Source organism: Colletotrichum navitas, assembly GCF_030913465.1.
Source record: "Colletotrichum navitas strain CBS 125086 chromosome Unknown LY79scaffold_6, whole genome shotgun sequence".
In the NCBI taxonomy this organism is placed as follows: Eukaryota; Fungi; Ascomycota; class Sordariomycetes; order Glomerellales; family Glomerellaceae; genus Colletotrichum; species Colletotrichum navitas.
Window position 1 is genome coordinate 233,004 of NW_026850552.1, and position 16,536 is coordinate 249,539.

Here is a 16,536-nt window from a genome sequence, read left to right on the forward strand (position 1 = left end):
GTTAGTTCGAGTCTTTTTCTTGCTGCGCACCCGAGCTTTTGTTTGTTGCCCTCTACCTCCATTTGTTATACATTAATAACTCACGAGGGCCATTTCCCTTTCTTGAGGGTCATCGTCTCATTTCGGGATCACTCGTTGGCGCCATATATGTTTGCTAAGTCTGGGATGTCTATTGCTTTGTGAACGCCAAGCCAATCCGCTCCTTCATTGGGAAGTACGGTACATAACCGACTGAGCAGCCTCCATGTCGAGGACAAACATGTCACTCTTCTCGCTCCACCGCAGCCCACATTATGATCCGGAATAAAGTGTTCAAGACATTCAGAAAGCCACTGAAATCTTACGGGCTGTTTGTCACCGATAGCTAAAAATAAACCCAGTGATGTCCGGTGAGAGTGTCCCGAGTGTACGGTTTCAGGGGCGCGGACAATGGACTCGCTACTCACCGGATAATAGCATTGATTTTCATCCAATTGAACTCAGGGCTCGCTAGAACTGGCTTTGGTGAGTCCTATACTGGATTACACATACGAGATCATTCGGAAAATGAGACGTGGTCTCTGCAGAATCTTGTACTGCGGTTAGCCGATGGATCGGGCTCCAGAGGTTCATCTTGTGGACAACCATACACGCCATTGCTTCCACCCAAGAGATACAGACGAGACAAGTCGTCTAAACTATAATTTTCCATGGGCAGACGGCTACCTGCGTGGGAACATAACTGTTCTAGGAAGGCTATTTCAGGAAATATATTGAATTCAAAATCCGTAGAACGTAGGTGGCGTTTCCATTTCCTCATATCACGCGCGGTTACCAGCATCAATTGATAACCCCTATCGTACAAAGCATCGCTTTGCCTACGCCGTAGTCATTCATTCACGTACACCTCACTCTAGACCGTGTGTCACCCATCTCAGCCCTCCTCGAGGGTCTCGGTTGGGTCGCGCCGCAGTCTTGTAGGACATGTTCGTTGTGCCGCCTCGCTGAAACAGCAAAAATGGAACCACACCTCACCAGTCCGCGAAACCGCGATTTCGCAACTCTCGATTATGCAGCAGCCCGGCGCTTTTTGTGATGGGTCTACAACACATGGGCAAATGCAGAGTCTTTGCCCTGCTCGTGCTGACGCAAGCAACGATGGGTTGGACCGCGTGGATCCCGGTCGTAGTGACGCGCATATGGTGCTCGCATTCCCAGCGATTCGATACTGCAGCCGAGTCGAGACCAGCTGTGGCCGCTGTTACGCACGCTCCTCACGGTTGCCGATATCCTTCACATGACTCTCATGGACGCTATCGGAATCGATGCGAGACTATCAAGGGGAGGAAGAGAAAAGGGGGAGTTGGGGGGGGGGGGGGGGGGAGTGCAAATGCTGTGAGGTATGTTCCAATGTGCTCATGTAACGAACGATAAACTATTGGTTGACTGAGGACTGACTCATCTGTCTGTGTCGACTTCCTTCAACAGCTCTGTCAAGTTCATGATCCTATAGCCGCGTCGTCTGAGTTCTGGGATCACCTTCCGCAGCATGGGGACGGTCCAGCTCCTCCTGTCGTGGCAAATGATTATGGCACCTGGTCGGACCATGCTCAGTATGTGATTGGCGTTCATCCGCCAAGAGCTGATCTGGGCGTCGTGAGGGTACACGCTGCCCAGAACCATCCTGTATCCCATCTTGTCGACCAGCCGCCGCATCTTGTCATTAAAGAAGCCCGAGCCCGGGCGGAAGTAGTTGGCCACCATGGGTTTGTCCTGGTACTCGTAGGCAACCTTGATCTTGCGGTAGACCTCAAATATCTCTGACTCCAGTTGCCCTTCGGGCAGGGATCGCGAAGCTTCGTCATGCATTGCATGGTTTCCCAGCTCGCTTCCGGACTCGATAATGGCATCCATATCTCCTTCGCGGCCATTCATCTGCGAGCCGATAAGGAAGAATGTGGCGTGGGCATCGTTCTCGTTGAGTACTTTCAGGATCTCGGAGGTGTGCTGGGACGGTGCATCGTCGATCGTCAGACCTATAATCTTCTTATCCGTCGGGACCTGCCAGAGGACATCGGGCCATCGTCGAGCGAAGTAGTTGATGAGGCACGCCGGGGGTTTGTAGATGATATAGAAGGGGACGATCAGGAGGACGACCAGAGCGAGGAGGACCAGCAGGGTGGCCATTCGATTCCTCCGTACGCGCCGGCGCAGCTTGTTCGGAAATCTGAGGAGCGATATGCGTGCCATTGGCCGCCCATTCACCTTCGTGTTCGTCGAGGGAAGAAGGGCAATGGCGGCATCGTCGAGCTCGTCGATCTGGTGGTGAAACAAAAGGTAACGAAGCTGAGCCCGGCGCACAGCTCCAGCTGGTCCCCCTGACTGGCGCCTGTGGCTTGCTGCGAACATTAACGCCGACAGGCAAACATGGGCCCCGAGATTGTGGCTGGTGCAAATGGAGCCGTTGGGACCCACAAAAAATCCTTCCGGTCGACCTCACCTGGTCTACGAATACTATTCATACCCTTAGTCACTTCACTTGCTGAGGCCTCGATGCCGTCTGATCCAACTTTTAAAGTGACATGCCAGAACCAAAACCCCCGTCTGCCAACCGCAAATGAGGGCTTATTAGACCTTTATTGTATCCCATGCTGACGCTGTGACTTTACTGGTCGGCTGGCGTCCAGTACATCGTCCCATGGTTCGTTACCTATGCCGCCGGTTCGAGGGCTGCATAATCGTAATCCTGGCATAGCCAGTTGTCAAACCAGGACAGATAGTAGTAGTCTTCGGCAATTTAGATCAGAACAAGCCGCTTGCTCACCGGGAAGACTCAACGATCCTTGGTTAAACCTGCCTCGTCTTCTTTCGTCTTTTCCGTGTAATCCGTCCCAAAGAACCGGTGTAGAACTGCCATACGAGCTTGTTCCGCTTGTCATCAACATGTTGATGTGACTTTCCTGAACACAAATCACCCTCATAATGCATGGTGAATCAACAGATGTCGGCCATTGCTCGTGTATTCCGGAAGAGGGCCAGTATTCAGAGTCCAATGGGTAACAGATGGCGTCAAGGCTGTATCCCAGACTCCCCGAGCCGATCCCGAGCTCACCATCTCAAATTATGTCCATAAGTCCTTACTGAATTCACAATAGTATACCATAGTCTTTGGAAGTGTGCTTGAGTCTCAAGGCAACACCGGACAACACCGAACCCAACACCGGGCTAGGAAAGTGCTTGTATCTCTGACGCCCTTATGGATCCCTCGTTATACCTTATTCGGCCAACTGGAATCGTACCAAGTTTCAAGTGATCCCACAAGACCAAGGAAGTATTTGATAAGATCTTTTATGGAACTGCAACTCACATGAGTGTGTGCGCCGCAAGTACGGACTTCAAACGGCGTTCGGAAGAGAAAGACCCACGACGGAGAACAACGTTCGTGGTAAAGAAGATATCAATGCCCGGTTGGGCCGACCATCATTGACACCGTAAATAGCTTTGGCCCCGGTTTCTTGATTAAGTACACCCGCTCAAAAACACCCAGCAGTCCAGAGAGCAGCAAGTCAGGCGTCAGGGTGGGAAGAGGGCACAGCATGTTTGTTATTCTTTGGAATGTAGAATATAGGAGAGACTTGGCTGATTCGAGCCAAGCCAGCACTGGCTTCTCGAACTCAATTGATTGCTCACAGAAGTACCGTTCTACTAGCCATAAACTTCCTTTCCTCATCGGTTAGTTAGGCTTCTCGTATGACATTCCGCTTATATTCGCTGTAGGGCGACCGGCAGGCTCGGATGCCGAGTGTCTCGCGGTGGAGTTTCCTAGTCCCGGTGACCCGGGCACCGCATGTGGGGGGGGGGGGGGGTGGGTGCCCGCAACACCGAGCCCAAAAGCTTGATCTTCCCGTTCCCGGCGACGCGGGATTCTCCATGCACAGACGCAATGCGAGGCGTGGCTGCAATCGACACGGCACATTCGTGCGGAGGGATTTTACCGCCGTGGCGCACCGCGCTCCCCTCCCCCGCAGGACCGTTTGCGCGATCACCGATCGGGGGGGTGGCGGTCTCGAACATGAGATGCGATGAACAGTAGGACAAGATTAAAGCGGGGCCTGCCAACGAATGCTACCGCTTAGTACCTACCGTATATATATCATCCACTGATACGCCTCCCTTCATCATCATGCTGCATGCACTGTGCAACCTCTTCATTGATAAGACGGCCGCATCGCATTGAGATGAGGCATGCCCCAGGAAGGCTGCCGGGGCCGACTGGGACGGGAGAAAGGGGAAGCGACGAGGATGGGGAATGTATTTCCACGGCAGCGACCCTAAAATTTCCCGTCCCCCTCCAGGCAAAACCGACGGTGGTTGCGAACCCCAACCTCCGATCAAACAACCGCCCTGTCCGCGGCCATCCCGCCGTCCCGGGATCGGCAGTGAGGGGCCCGCCCTCACCCTCCTTTTCTCGTTTGCCGAAAGCATTTTTATGCGCAAGCCAGGTATCCCCGCAGGAAGATCAAACAAGGTAACGGGGGTGGTGGGGATCACAGATTGATTTTCACTTTCACCCTCACCTTCGTTCACTGCCCTCCCCTGCAACATCACATTTTGGCCGCCGAGAGCTATGCAAGATCTCGGTTCCGATAGTTGTGGGAGAGTTTGTCTGTCTTCCCAATGCTGTAATACCTATGTATAGGGGTCGGCAAGGGATTGGCAAACCCCAAACAGGAGGAGCAGGAAGTTGGATTGGAACCCGGCGATGAGAAGGCACCCCCCCCCACTTTCGCATCTTGCCTTTTCCGATCCACATTTCCCGCAGTCTATTGTAGACGCAGGCAGTCACGGCCAAGGCTTCCACGCACGCCCAGTGTTTCCTTTTCCTTTTTCTTTTCTTTTTTCTTTTTTGCCCTTCTTCATTCTCCTGATCATCTTCCTGCTTCTTCTTCAGATCGAAGCGCGTGAACACATGTCTCGGCCGCGATGGGTCGATGTCGCTGACTTGAAGACGACCCCATGACGAAAGACACTCTCCCAGCCCTCCGAAACCATCTCGACCGAGAGACAGAAACACACATGCCACAGTGAAGATGCCCGCGTGGTACGAGAATCGAAGAGGGGGGAAAAGGAAAGACATACCAAAGAGCCAATCGCTGAAGAAAGCCACTTGACCTGAGAGGCCGTCACATGGGGTTCCATGCTGCAGCCGTCAATCGGCAGATGGGCCTTCATCCCGCGCTGCTTCCGGAATGCAAATCAAACGGGACCTACCCCTCCGCTCCCAGCTTATGTCTGTGTGTTTTCCGTTTGTCTTGCTTCACACCCCCAAATGTTTGCCTGACCCCTCCCTCGTGATCGAAAAAAAAAACCCCCCACATTTGCCTATTCGGCGAAGCTGGTACGGTTCATGGCATCGCAGAATAAGAGAGAATCTGGGTGGGGGAGGGAGGTTTGGAACGTGAATCAAAAATGATTGCGGGCAGGTCTGTTTTCTGCCCCATCCTAGGCAGCTCCCTCTTCGAGGGGGACGACCGCCGACGATGTCTCCGCGGTCAGTACAATGAAACCGACGATCTGAAGCATAAGGCTATCCCACTACCGGTACGCTGCTTCCTCGGGCCGACAACTGTGATTAGTGCAGGAGCTATTTGACAGCAATTAGTGCAGAAGCTATTTGGCAGTAGGTTCGTTATCCGGACCGTCCCCGGTAACACCGCGTGACGATCTTGAAAGACGTCCTTGAATTAATCGCGCGTGGCTTCCTCTCGAAAACATCTCGGACAAAGGGGAGTAGTCTGTTTGGCGTACTCACTACGACAATACCGAGCCGAGAGTACATGCTCTAGCATCGGCTCGAGGATCCGGGCAGAGGCAGGCTCACACGGCGACGCTGTTTCCGATACGTCGCTCTCGCACATCAGACTGCCTAAACCCTTCCCAGAATAGCCTGCAAAGCCCTGCTGAGCTTGCTCATCGACCCGCCTGAGGTTGCGGGCTGTGCGTCATATCGCTGTGGCCCTGTCTGTCCACACACCGTTTTATCGCCAGTCTGTGGGCTAGTTTTTCGAGACTGCGGCTTGTTGTCGTTGCCCAGACGAACTCGGCGTGCAGGTGAATGGAGCGACAAACTAAAATAAGAAATAAGGTACAGCGTACGGTTAGACACTCTGCGAATGCGAATTTTCGTCAGCCACCCCGAGCCAACTATATGAACCCCATGTGAGCGAAAACACAGACGAGAATTAAAGAAAAGAAAAGAACAGAAAAGAAAAACAAGTAGAATGATAATGGGAACCAGGACAACGTGGTTGATTTGCCAAAAGAAGCAGCAGATTTTTGTAATTAATAGAATTGTGAACTGGCTCCGTACTAGAAACGGGAGTGGGAATCTCTGTCGCGTCATTCAAAAGTATATACACAGAAACGCTAATTATCCCATGCGTAGAGGGCGTCAAATCCCAAAACATGGCCATATTCCTCCTCTCTCACACGCATCCTTTCTGCGCGAATCCAGACTAGGTTCTCTTCCGGGCCAGGTTAAGTCCCGTTGTCGTCATCCCCCCCCCAAAGAAAGGCCGTAGTTGTCGGTCTGGTCCAAATTTTGCATCTTCTGAATATGTACAAAGAAGAGTGTCAAGCAAGGCGCACCAAGAGTGCAGGTGCATTAGATCCATGCCATAGCCATCGAACGCTGGGGCTGGTTGTCGGTGAAAAAGTTGGGGAAGAGGCTTTGAACTTCGGACAGGTAGTCATCTGCAGCGAACTTGTAGAGCCCCTCGGCCTTGAGAAGACGCTCCTCCTCGTACATGACATCATCCTTGATACCAAACTCCTCGGCGATTTCCGTAACCTGGGCCAGTTCACGGCCAAAGGGGTGCGACTCGGCCACCTTTTCTTGTCTCGGGGATTGGTGCTGGAATGCGGGCGAGGGGATTGGCGGTAGAGGGGTCTTGATGGCGGGGGTAATTGAGTGGTGAGACATTGTGGAGGCGGCGCTGGAACCAGACGACGCTCGCAAGGAGAAAGTCATGCTGGCCTTAGAGGAAACCGTCTTGTCCGAGGCTTTGGACATTTGCGACAGGGAGCGCTGGCGGGCGACGGCATCATATGAAGCCTGCTTCGTGTGCGTGGGTGCGCGCTTGGGAATGGTTGGAACCTCGGAAGTCTTGGTGTTGTTGGGTGCGCCTGGTGCAACGAAATAACTTGACAGATGGTTCGGCTCCTTGAGCAGCTCATGGGGTGCAACATCGGGGCTGGTCGGGGGAGAAGAAGCGGCTGACTTGGCGCTTTCCGAGTCCTCGTCTGTTGACTTTCTCGACGAGTTGCTAGACGCATCGGTTCCAGTTCGAGGTCGGATATCGGGGGCGTTGTAGGAGAGCATGTTGGTGGTATGAACGAGCTCCATGGGCGCAGAAATCTTGTGCCTGATGGCTTGCTGAGACTTGGTAGTCTTACTTCGCTGCAAAATGTTGGTGCGCTCCTTCCCCCGTGCAGCGTCGGAAAGGTCGATGCTGTTCTTGACCCGACGGGTTGTGAAGGCTCGAGAGAGAGAAGACATGTTGACGGTCGACGAGAAGCTCAGAACTGGTTCTCGCTTGGTCAAAGTGTAGATTTGGGCAAAGGCTGGGGTTTGGTGAGGGATGGGATGTGACGCCGCGGGGGGCGGTTAGTTTTAGTAGCTACCGAGAGTACCTAGTTTGGTGGTCGAGCGTGATGAGGGTGTGTTTGTGCGCTTGACCATCCACGGGAGGGTTGGGCCGAAACGAGGTGATCAGATGACGACGACGCAACTGGCTCGACGAGATGGGTTGGACTTGTGTGTGAGACACTGTAGGTCGAGTAGTCCAGTCCTGGAACAACTCAACAAGTGGTTGGTGCTTCGGCGTCACTCCGGCTGAGAAAGTGGTTTGCGTCTGAGTTGCAAGGGAAAGGGAGTCTTGCGGTGACGGGTTCGAGGCGATGAAAGGATCGTGGGTAATATAATACCAGTAGGTCAAGCTGGGCTGATGGCAGTTGCGTGTGTAAAGAGAAATAGCCCAGTCCAGTGGTAGCAAGCCGAGAAGAAACGTTCAACGTGTCGTACGGGAAGCAGAGATGGTTTTGGGGGGGCGTAGTAGTAGTAGTAGAGGTAGCTAGTGTGTTTTCTCGTGTAAAAGCAGTTCGTGCCGGCGACAGAATGGAACCAGTGTCTCGAGATTTCTAGGCAGAGAGGGGAGGACACTGAGACAAGAAGAATCGAAAGACACCACAAAGGGAGCGATGATGCGTTGGTATGATAGAAGTCAAAGAGAGAGAAGAGAAGAGAAGAGGGTCCTGTTTCCGATATCGAGAGTGGGAAAAGGTTGAAGGGAAAGGGAAAGGGAATGGGAAGAGAGGGCGCGTAGGACAGGGTGCGAGGGGAGGGAAGACAGAGTAATAATACTCGCCGGTAACGGTTAAACAGGCCCGTAGTGCAGTAGAGTACCTAAGGTCGCACTTGTAAATCAGGACAATACGTACTCCATACTATACTACGTGCAGCGGTCCCTGATAGCAAGCGCGAGGCAGAGTGAGTGATGGACCTTGTCTGTCCACAGTTGTCTGCCCTCTGATCCTCGGTCCTGTCTGGTCCAAGCTTCTGACCGGCCCCGAAAACCCTTACACCCCCTCCCTCCAAATAACGACGAATGGGCCCCCTCGCAGGTACAGTAGGTCCTGGCTGGGGCATGTCGCTCTTTGATTGCCTCGTCGCCCCTTCTGGTTGGACCTGGAGGCTCGCTTTCCCTCTCCGCAGGGGCTAGAGCCAACGACTGGAGACTGCCGCTTAGGATAAAATGCCCAGGCGCTGGCTACCTTACCCCATCCATCCTTGCTGTCTTTTTCGTGCCCCCAGCCGATAATGGGTCCATGCTGAGCCAAAAGGGAAAAGCTTCCTTGGCCCTCACAGTGTGCTCGCTAGCGTTGGAGCTGCTGGGTCCCGCCTTCCAGCGCCAAGACCCGAACAAGATAGCCTCTGCGCCAATGACAGCTTTAGTTCGTCACGAACCCCTGGTCCCTTCCCTCTTCTTCTTTCCACACGGCCGCGCTTGACCTATTGTAGTTTAGCCGTCCCTGCCGTCGTTCGTCACTCGGTCAGTCAGCCAGTCAGTCACCCTCCCTTTTCGAGTGTAATGCGTGTGGTCATCCCCTATTTGGTTACCATTACGGTATCTGCACAACCATCGACTCCCTTGTCTGCCGACCACTCCAGTCGGTGTTTGATGGCGGGTAGGCCCTTTTCCACAAACTGACAAGTGACATCCCTCCTCCCAAGGAATACCTAGATACCTATGTATCACCGCACATCGGCCTGTACAACCATGCGTCTGCCGGGCTTGCAGGTGACAACCGCCACCCATCCGCCAAGCAGCGCTTTGAAGCCGGCGCCACTCGAACGGTGGGATGCAATCTGCATCGACGCCAACCGCGAGCCCAAACCGCGGCTCAACCAGGGGTGGGAAATAGCGTATGTCATCGTCTGCCTTTCTTGGGAAAGGTAAAGGAAAGAAAACAAAAAGAAAAAGAGGAGGGAACAAAAGAGGCTGGCATCGTCGGACCAGCAGCACAGTTGAGACCAGTCCGGTGCCTCACTTGCTCCCTTTTGACAGCTCATCCAGGGTACACCTTCGCAGACCGATATGAACTCTAACGATAGGTACTCGCCATGTACCCGGCCAGCCGACAAAACAGCATTTGCGTTTGCATATGTACCTCACGGGGCGTACGGTACATGTGTCGGGCTGCGACCGCCATGTCTTCCCCGCCGTGTTGCCGTGGAAGTGGAAGTGGAAGGGACACGGCGTTGCTTGTAGCGAACTGCTGGCCGACACACAAAAGCAAGTGGAAACTATGTCTAGACAAAAAGCTAGGTAACACTTCGTGGGCCTTTCTTGGAGGAGTCTGACGTAGCTGGTGGGCAAATTCCTTCTTCTCGCTTTTTTTTTTTTTCCTTTCTTATTTTTCCTTCTTTTGTGTTGCTCATACTGTACGGAGTACTTGTATTGTATCCGAGGATGCCACCATCAGGGCAGCATCCCGACAAGAGGGCATGATCCACCGGCTTCTCGCCCAACTACCTGATGGGCCCCCGACGGGTCCCGACGGGTTCACATCCCGGAAGAAGGTTATGCGATTCGAAATGGCCGAGCCGTGGCGCATTGTCCAACTGCCAGGTTTCTCCCCGGAGGCAAAAGAGACCCCGTCCCTGTACCGATTACAGTGTGACGTGATGAGCCGCGGACGGAGAGGGAGAAGGCGCTGGGGGCCGGGGCGATGGTGAGTTTGTGGGGATCATCGGTGTTGGACCAGTGATTGGAGTAAACGCCTCCAGGAGTCGACAAGAGCGTCTGGTAAAGCAGAAAGGCCTAGCCGTCAAGAATGGCCTCGTTGCCGCCAGCCCAAGTCCTGATGTAGACAGATGCATAGGCACCATTGGCTGGATGTTCTGTCTGCCATCCTTCTTCCGTTTAGCAGAGACACCCACCCCCTGCAGTTTCACTGTTTCATCCTGCGCCATCCATCCCACTCCAATGGAGCCGCCTGCCTGCCTCTCGTGCCTGCGCAAGCGGCACGAGGATCCACACCAGTCGATCCGGAACCGATTTTTTTTTTTCTTCCCCCCTTCCTTCATTTGCGTGGTAGCGGTTAACAGGCAGACAGATTGCGGGTCAAACCTTAGCATCTCAGACTATCTCAAAGTACTGACCCACCTCCTCTTAAGTCACTTATGTCCCCACACCACTAACTTCTCTGTCCCCACACCACCAACTTCAAATCCTTAACTTCTAAGTCAATAAAAAGAGAAAAATAGAGCTTCTATAATAGTGTATACTATAGCCTAATTATCTTTTACTAATCTTAGAGCTCCTAGGGGTAAATTTCTCTAAAAAGTTGATTTGTGCTACTATATTCTAGATGCACCTTAAGCTGATAGAGATATCTCTGTTTTTTTCTTTTTTCTCTAGGAAAAGGGTGAGCTGGTCTGTGCGTAGGTCTGTGCAGGATTAAGCGAGAGACTTCAAGAGGTACTTTGGTGACTCAAGTGCTGCCCCGCAATGTGTCTGCCTGTTAACCGCTACCCATTTGCGTTTGCTTGTTTCTTGCGTCTTGCAGGCGGCCCCAGGCCGGGATGCTAGCGAAAATCCCAAACAACTTAGAATCATCCAGTCATTACAACCTCATTGTCACATCTTCTGCTGCAACCTAAATCAATTTGTCCGGCACCAGAGTCACGTCTCCACGCGTCACGCACACGCACACGCACACACACACACACACACACACACACACACACACACACACACACACACGGCCCACACCACATGGCGCGCACACACATAGATATACCGTAGGCAGTACACAAACAGCACAGTACACGCACGAACAGATCCGTGGTCGCCAAATGAGCAATGCCCGGGTCTTGTTCTTATCCGACATCAGATATCTAGACACTAGGTGACGAAAGGTCAAAATATTGAAAATAAAAATAAAAAATGGAGAAAAGAAAGAAAGAAAAAGGGCCGCTTTTCCTCACCACCTTGCCACTACCATTTGTCGCCCAAGTGCTAAGCACTTTACCTTGCAGACCCACACCATCCTCCACTACGTCGTGTGCATAAGCCTGTCACCCACATGTCCATCCTTAATTAGCACAACTCTTTGACTCACTGCAGCAGTTCATCGTCAGGACAGAAGCAGTAGCAGCAGCACGTTCGTTTCGACTTGCAGACCAGCTCACTTACAGTGCACCGGTCTCTGATCTCTCTAACAAACAAAACGCTTTCTCAATGATTGCTTTCGCCGGTTTGAAAGTGCGTGCATGGTATGACAGTCTTATTAGTCTTGGCTATCCGTCGCTACGAAACTCATTCGGTTGATTCGTACTGCCGTTTCGAAGACGGCAATTGACTTCGGACGATTTGAGACCTTCTCCCGCAAGTCAAAAGCTGCTTTCCAACACGGAACACCCCCCCCCTCCCCCCCTTCCTCTAGTCCGCTCTCCTCCCCGCTCTCAACGGCGCCGTCCCACCACCATCCTCACCACCATTCTCGTGGTTGGGGCTCCACCCTCGGCTGTGCTGGCGCCGTGCAGATACTCGGCCTCCTTTTTTGATTCATCTATCCCCGACCAAGAAGATGTCCCCCTGAAGATCTTCAACCAGATGGCATGTCCCTGATATTTTCACAAGTGAAGGACCATATGATTAGCCCTCGTTCGCCTTAGTCCTCGTCCTCGTCCATCGATTCATCACCATCCTTCTCGCCCTCCTCGCCCTCGTCCTCGCTGGAGCTGCTGTCATCATCCAGGACGCCGACGAGGCGGTCCTCCTCAACACCTTCCGGCTTCTGCGGGACGCGCTCGGCAAATGCATGTCGAACCGCGGCGTTGGTGCTCGTGTCCCAAACGTGCATGGTTCCACGGCTGCCGGCAACGGCGAGTCTAAACGCGACCTCGGGATCGGGTGCGAACTGCGTCGAGAAAACCTTGCCGACGTCCAGGTTGCGGGAAATCACCATGGATGGGCCGCTGGCCTGGATGTTCCACAACTTAACCGTCTTGTCGGTCGACCCGGTGGCCAGGAAGCCGGGTACGACAGGGTTGATGTCAAACGAGGAGACGGACTCGTCGTGCGCCTGCAGCGTCCACACCGCCTTGGTCGCCTCGGGAGTTGCCGGCGCATTACGGACGTCGTGGAAATGGATGATTCCGTTCTCCGTGGACACGTAAAAGTAGTTGGGGTCGTGGGGGTCCCACCGGATGTTCTCCACGTCGCTCTCGACACCCCATCTGGGCGCCTTCGCCTCAGGGGCTCTCATGTCAGCGGCGACGACCGTTCTGTCGTAACTGCCGCTCAGCAGCACGGTGGTCTCAACCGAGTGCCATGCGAGAGAGCACACCTTGTCCGTGTGGTAGGAGTACGACTTGGCACACTTGGCCGTGTGCAGGTCCCACAACTTGACTGTCTTGTCGGCGGAGGCAGAAGCCAGGAGGTTTCTGTGTTTCCTGTTGGCTGCGAGGGCGAGGACTGCGTCGACGTGATACTCGTCGTTGGCCTTCTTGGCCTTCTTCTTCTTCCTCTTCTTCTTGTCCTCGGCGCCCTCGCCGGCCTGGCCCAGGATGGCGTTGGGGTACAGGCTGTCGATGGTGTCGAGGTCCCAGACCTCAATATCAGGGTCCATGGTGCCGATGGCGACGAAGTTGGCCGTCGAGTCCTTGTCGACGCCGGCCTTTTGCACGGGGATGTCGAGCCACTCGACGCAGAGGGGTATCGCGGGGAGCATGATATCATGGTGGACGTAGAGGTTGTCGGCCGAGTCCTCGTAGACGTAGACCTCGAGGTGGGCCATCTCGTCCTCGACCTTTGCGGCGAGCAAGAGGTTGTCGGTCGCGAGGATCTGCAGGTCTTCGCGGTCCTCGTCGTCGTCATCGTCCGGCCCGCCGTTGCCATGGAGCGTGATGTACGGGTCGTCCTTGTTCGATTCGTAGTAGGCCAGCGACTTGATGTTGCCGAACATGGCCATTCCCTCGCCCTGGCCGACCTTTTCCTCGTCCTCGTCGCTGTCGTCATAGTGCTCCAGGTCGTACTCCTTCAGGTCCTCGTCGTCAAGGTTGACACTGTTCGAGATGCGGTCAGCAAGTCATACCCTCCCAAATATGAGCGCCAGTGCGCCTTCGTATGTAGAGACTGGTGTCGACTAACGTTTCCGTCTTCGACCCCTTCGTGTCGGCCGCATCGTCGGTGATCTTGGCTGCGACACCGTCCTCCGCATCCTGCGCCTCCTGCAGGTCCTCCTCGGCGTCGTCCAGCTGCAACTTGGCGAGCTCAGCTATGCGCTCGTACTCGCTCTCGTCGAATGTGTATTTCGAGGGGAAGGGCGCCGCGAAGCCTCGAGGCACCCAGGTGGATGTGGTGATCATGGACATCTTGAAGGTCGCTTCAAAGAGTTATGTCGCTGGTGATCGGGTATGTTTATTGCTAATACGTAGAAGGACCTGGTCCTTGTAGAATTTCCAAAAAAGAAAGAGAGTGCGTATGTAATCGTCAAAAACAGATCCCAAAACTTTTCAGAGAGTCGGATCCGGTGAAGGGAATCGTCTCTCCATTTGCTCCCACCGACAATGTGTGTGAAGCGCGCAATGGGAAAAAAAAATATTCGAAGGTGGGGTTTATCTTATCTTATTATCGATAAACAACCCGCACAAGGACCTTTGTCGCGACATGCGGCCCACCATATCCACCACGTAGGAGGAAACAAGGCTGCCAAACTCCATCGAAATTACCTAGCAAGTGCCTTGAAGAAAGATCCGAGAGAGCGGGTTCCTTGCGGGCTGTGGTTTTATTTTTTTATTACTTATAGCTGGTTTCACGTTGGTGGCAATCCCCAGAGACACTCACCGAAGCCAGAACCCTTTCTTTATTGCATTAGCCGAACAACCAGTGAGTGATTGCTACCAAGGGTATGTGCACCTGAGCCACAGGCTCCACTCAAGTGCGCCTTGTGAACCGGCCCAGTTCTCGAGTTCTGTTTACTTGCTCTGCCTCAACTTACTCCATATGAATTTCCGGGTCAACATCGCAACCTGCCTCGTACCCAGCCGACTCACGCGTAATCGACAGCGCATCGTGTAGGCCACGTTCATCTTGACGGAGGCTCGAGCCCGAAGGATACAGGAAGCCTAGGTGACGCCTTCGCGACCGCAAGACCGGCGGCAATATGTACGACAACCGAGATGGATCAGGTCCCAGCTTCAAGCGCCGGAGGATAGAGGGAGGGAGATTCCAGGACTCGGGCCGTTCGACACCACGCGACTCCCGCGCCGCCGAGACGCCAGCTCGTGACGTTCCAGAGCCGACTGACGAAGACTCGAAAGCGCTGGATCGCGACTGGTATATGGGCGACGAATTCGGCGGACACACATTTGGTGACGATTCGCACAACCCCTTTGCGTCGTATGCATCATGGGAGGCCGAGAAGCAAGAAGCTGTTAAGGCGGAGAAGATGTCAAGTCGCTTCGACGCGCGGAAGGAGCAGCGACAGAGGGAGAACGATGCGTGGGAGACGAATCGGATGCTGGTGTCCGGCGTGGCGCAGAGGAGGGACATGGGCGCCGATTTCGACGATGATGAGGCTACACGTGTTCATCTTTTGGTGCACGACCTGAGGCCACCTTTCCTTGATGGCCGAACCATCTTCACGAAACAGTTGGAGCCTGTCCCCGCTGTGCGCGACTACCAGAGCGACATGGCCGTATTCAGCCGGAAAGGCAGCAAAGTAGTGAAGGAGGCGCGCCAGCAGCGGGAACGCCAAAGGCAAGCACAAGAAGCCACAAACATTGCCGGTACCGCCTTGGGAAATCTGATGGGCGTGAAGGAGGACGACGGGGACAGCGCGCTACCCGTCGCTTCGGAGAACGACTCGAAGAAGAAAGGTGGAGATGAACCCGTAGAGAACGGCAACAGCAACAAGTTCAGCGACTACATGAAAAAGGACGAAGGTGGCGGCAGTGACTTTAGCCGAAGCAAAACGCTCCGCGAGCAGAGACAGTATCTGCCTGCATTCGCGGTCCGTGAGGATTTGATGCGCGTCATTCGGGAGAACCAGGTCATCATCGTCGTCGGTGAGACGGGGTCTGGCAAGACGACTCAGCTGACGCAGTTCCTCCACGAAGACGGGTTTGGAAAGTCAGGCATGATTGGGTGCACGCAGCCGAGACGTGTAGCCGCAATGAGCGTAGCCAAGCGTGTCGCCGAGGAGATGGAGGTGAAGCTCGGCAGCACGGTGGGTTACGCCATCCGATTCGAGGACTGCACCAGCAAGGACACTGTCATCAAATACATGACTGATGGTGTCCTGCTGCGAGAATCGCTCAACGAGCCCGATCTTGACAGGTACTCGTGTGTCATTATGGACGAGGCGCACGAGCGCGCCCTGAACACGGACATACTGATGGGACTGTTCAAAAAGATTCTCCAGAGACGGCGGGATCTGAAGCTAATTGTCACGTCCGCGACCATGAACGCGAAGCGGTTCTCAGACTTCTACGGCGGAGCACCGGAGTTCGTCATCCCGGGCCGAACCTTCCCTGTCGATGTCATGTTCCACAGGTCACCGGTCGAGGATTATGTAGACCAGGCAGTACAACAGGTCTTGGCCATTCACGTATCCATGGACCAGGGCGATATTCTCGTCTTCATGACGGGACAAGAGGATATCGAGATCACCTGCGAGCTAATTCAACGGCGGCTCGAAGCGCTCAACGACCCTCCAAAACTGAGCATACTGCCGATTTACAGTCAGATGCCTGCAGATTTGCAATCCAAGATTTTCGACAGGGCGCCGCCGGGCGTGCGCAAGTGCATCGTCGCCACGAACATCGCCGAGACGAGTTTGACCGTCGACGGTATCAAGTATGTGGTGGACGCCGGGTATAGCAAGATGAAGGTATACAACCCGAAGATGGGTATGGACACCCTCCAGATCACCCCCATCTCGCAGGCAAACGCGTCGCAGCGGTCGGGACGTGCCGGCAGAACGGGC

General features: G+C 54.1%; 3 protein-coding genes across 3 annotated transcripts; all 3 read right to left on the bottom strand.

The window, feature by feature from the left end:
* Positions 1 to 1,344: 1,344 nt before the first annotated feature.
* Positions 1,345 to 2,303, bottom strand: LY79DRAFT_539503 (polysaccharide deacetylase). The gene has a single exon (XM_060556825.1). It carries the CDS (start codon positions 2,227 to 2,229, stop codon positions 1,438 to 1,440), a length of 792 nt encoding a protein of 263 aa, XP_060418660.1. The 5' UTR covers positions 2,230 to 2,303; the 3' UTR covers positions 1,345 to 1,437.
* Positions 2,304 to 6,643: 4,340 nt separating this feature from the next.
* On the bottom strand, positions 6,644 to 7,537 carry LY79DRAFT_666263 (uncharacterized protein; the record flags this gene model as incomplete). Its single annotated transcript, XM_060563193.1, has 1 exon — positions 6,644 to 7,537. One exon carries the CDS (start codon positions 7,535 to 7,537, stop codon positions 6,644 to 6,646), a length of 894 nt encoding a protein of 297 aa, XP_060418661.1.
* A 4,437-nt stretch (positions 7,538 to 11,974) lies between these two features.
* On the bottom strand, positions 11,975 to 14,229 carry LY79DRAFT_539508 (WD domain-containing protein). Its single transcript, XM_060556826.1, has 2 exons — positions 13,698 to 14,229; positions 11,975 to 13,612 (listed from the first exon to the last, which is right to left on the bottom strand). The coding sequence occupies exons 1-2, from the start codon at positions 13,919 to 13,921 to the stop codon at positions 12,217 to 12,219; spliced, it is 1,620 nt and encodes a 539-aa protein (XP_060418662.1). The 5' UTR covers positions 13,922 to 14,229; the 3' UTR covers positions 11,975 to 12,216.
* Between the last annotated feature and the right edge of the window lie 2,307 nt (positions 14,230 to 16,536).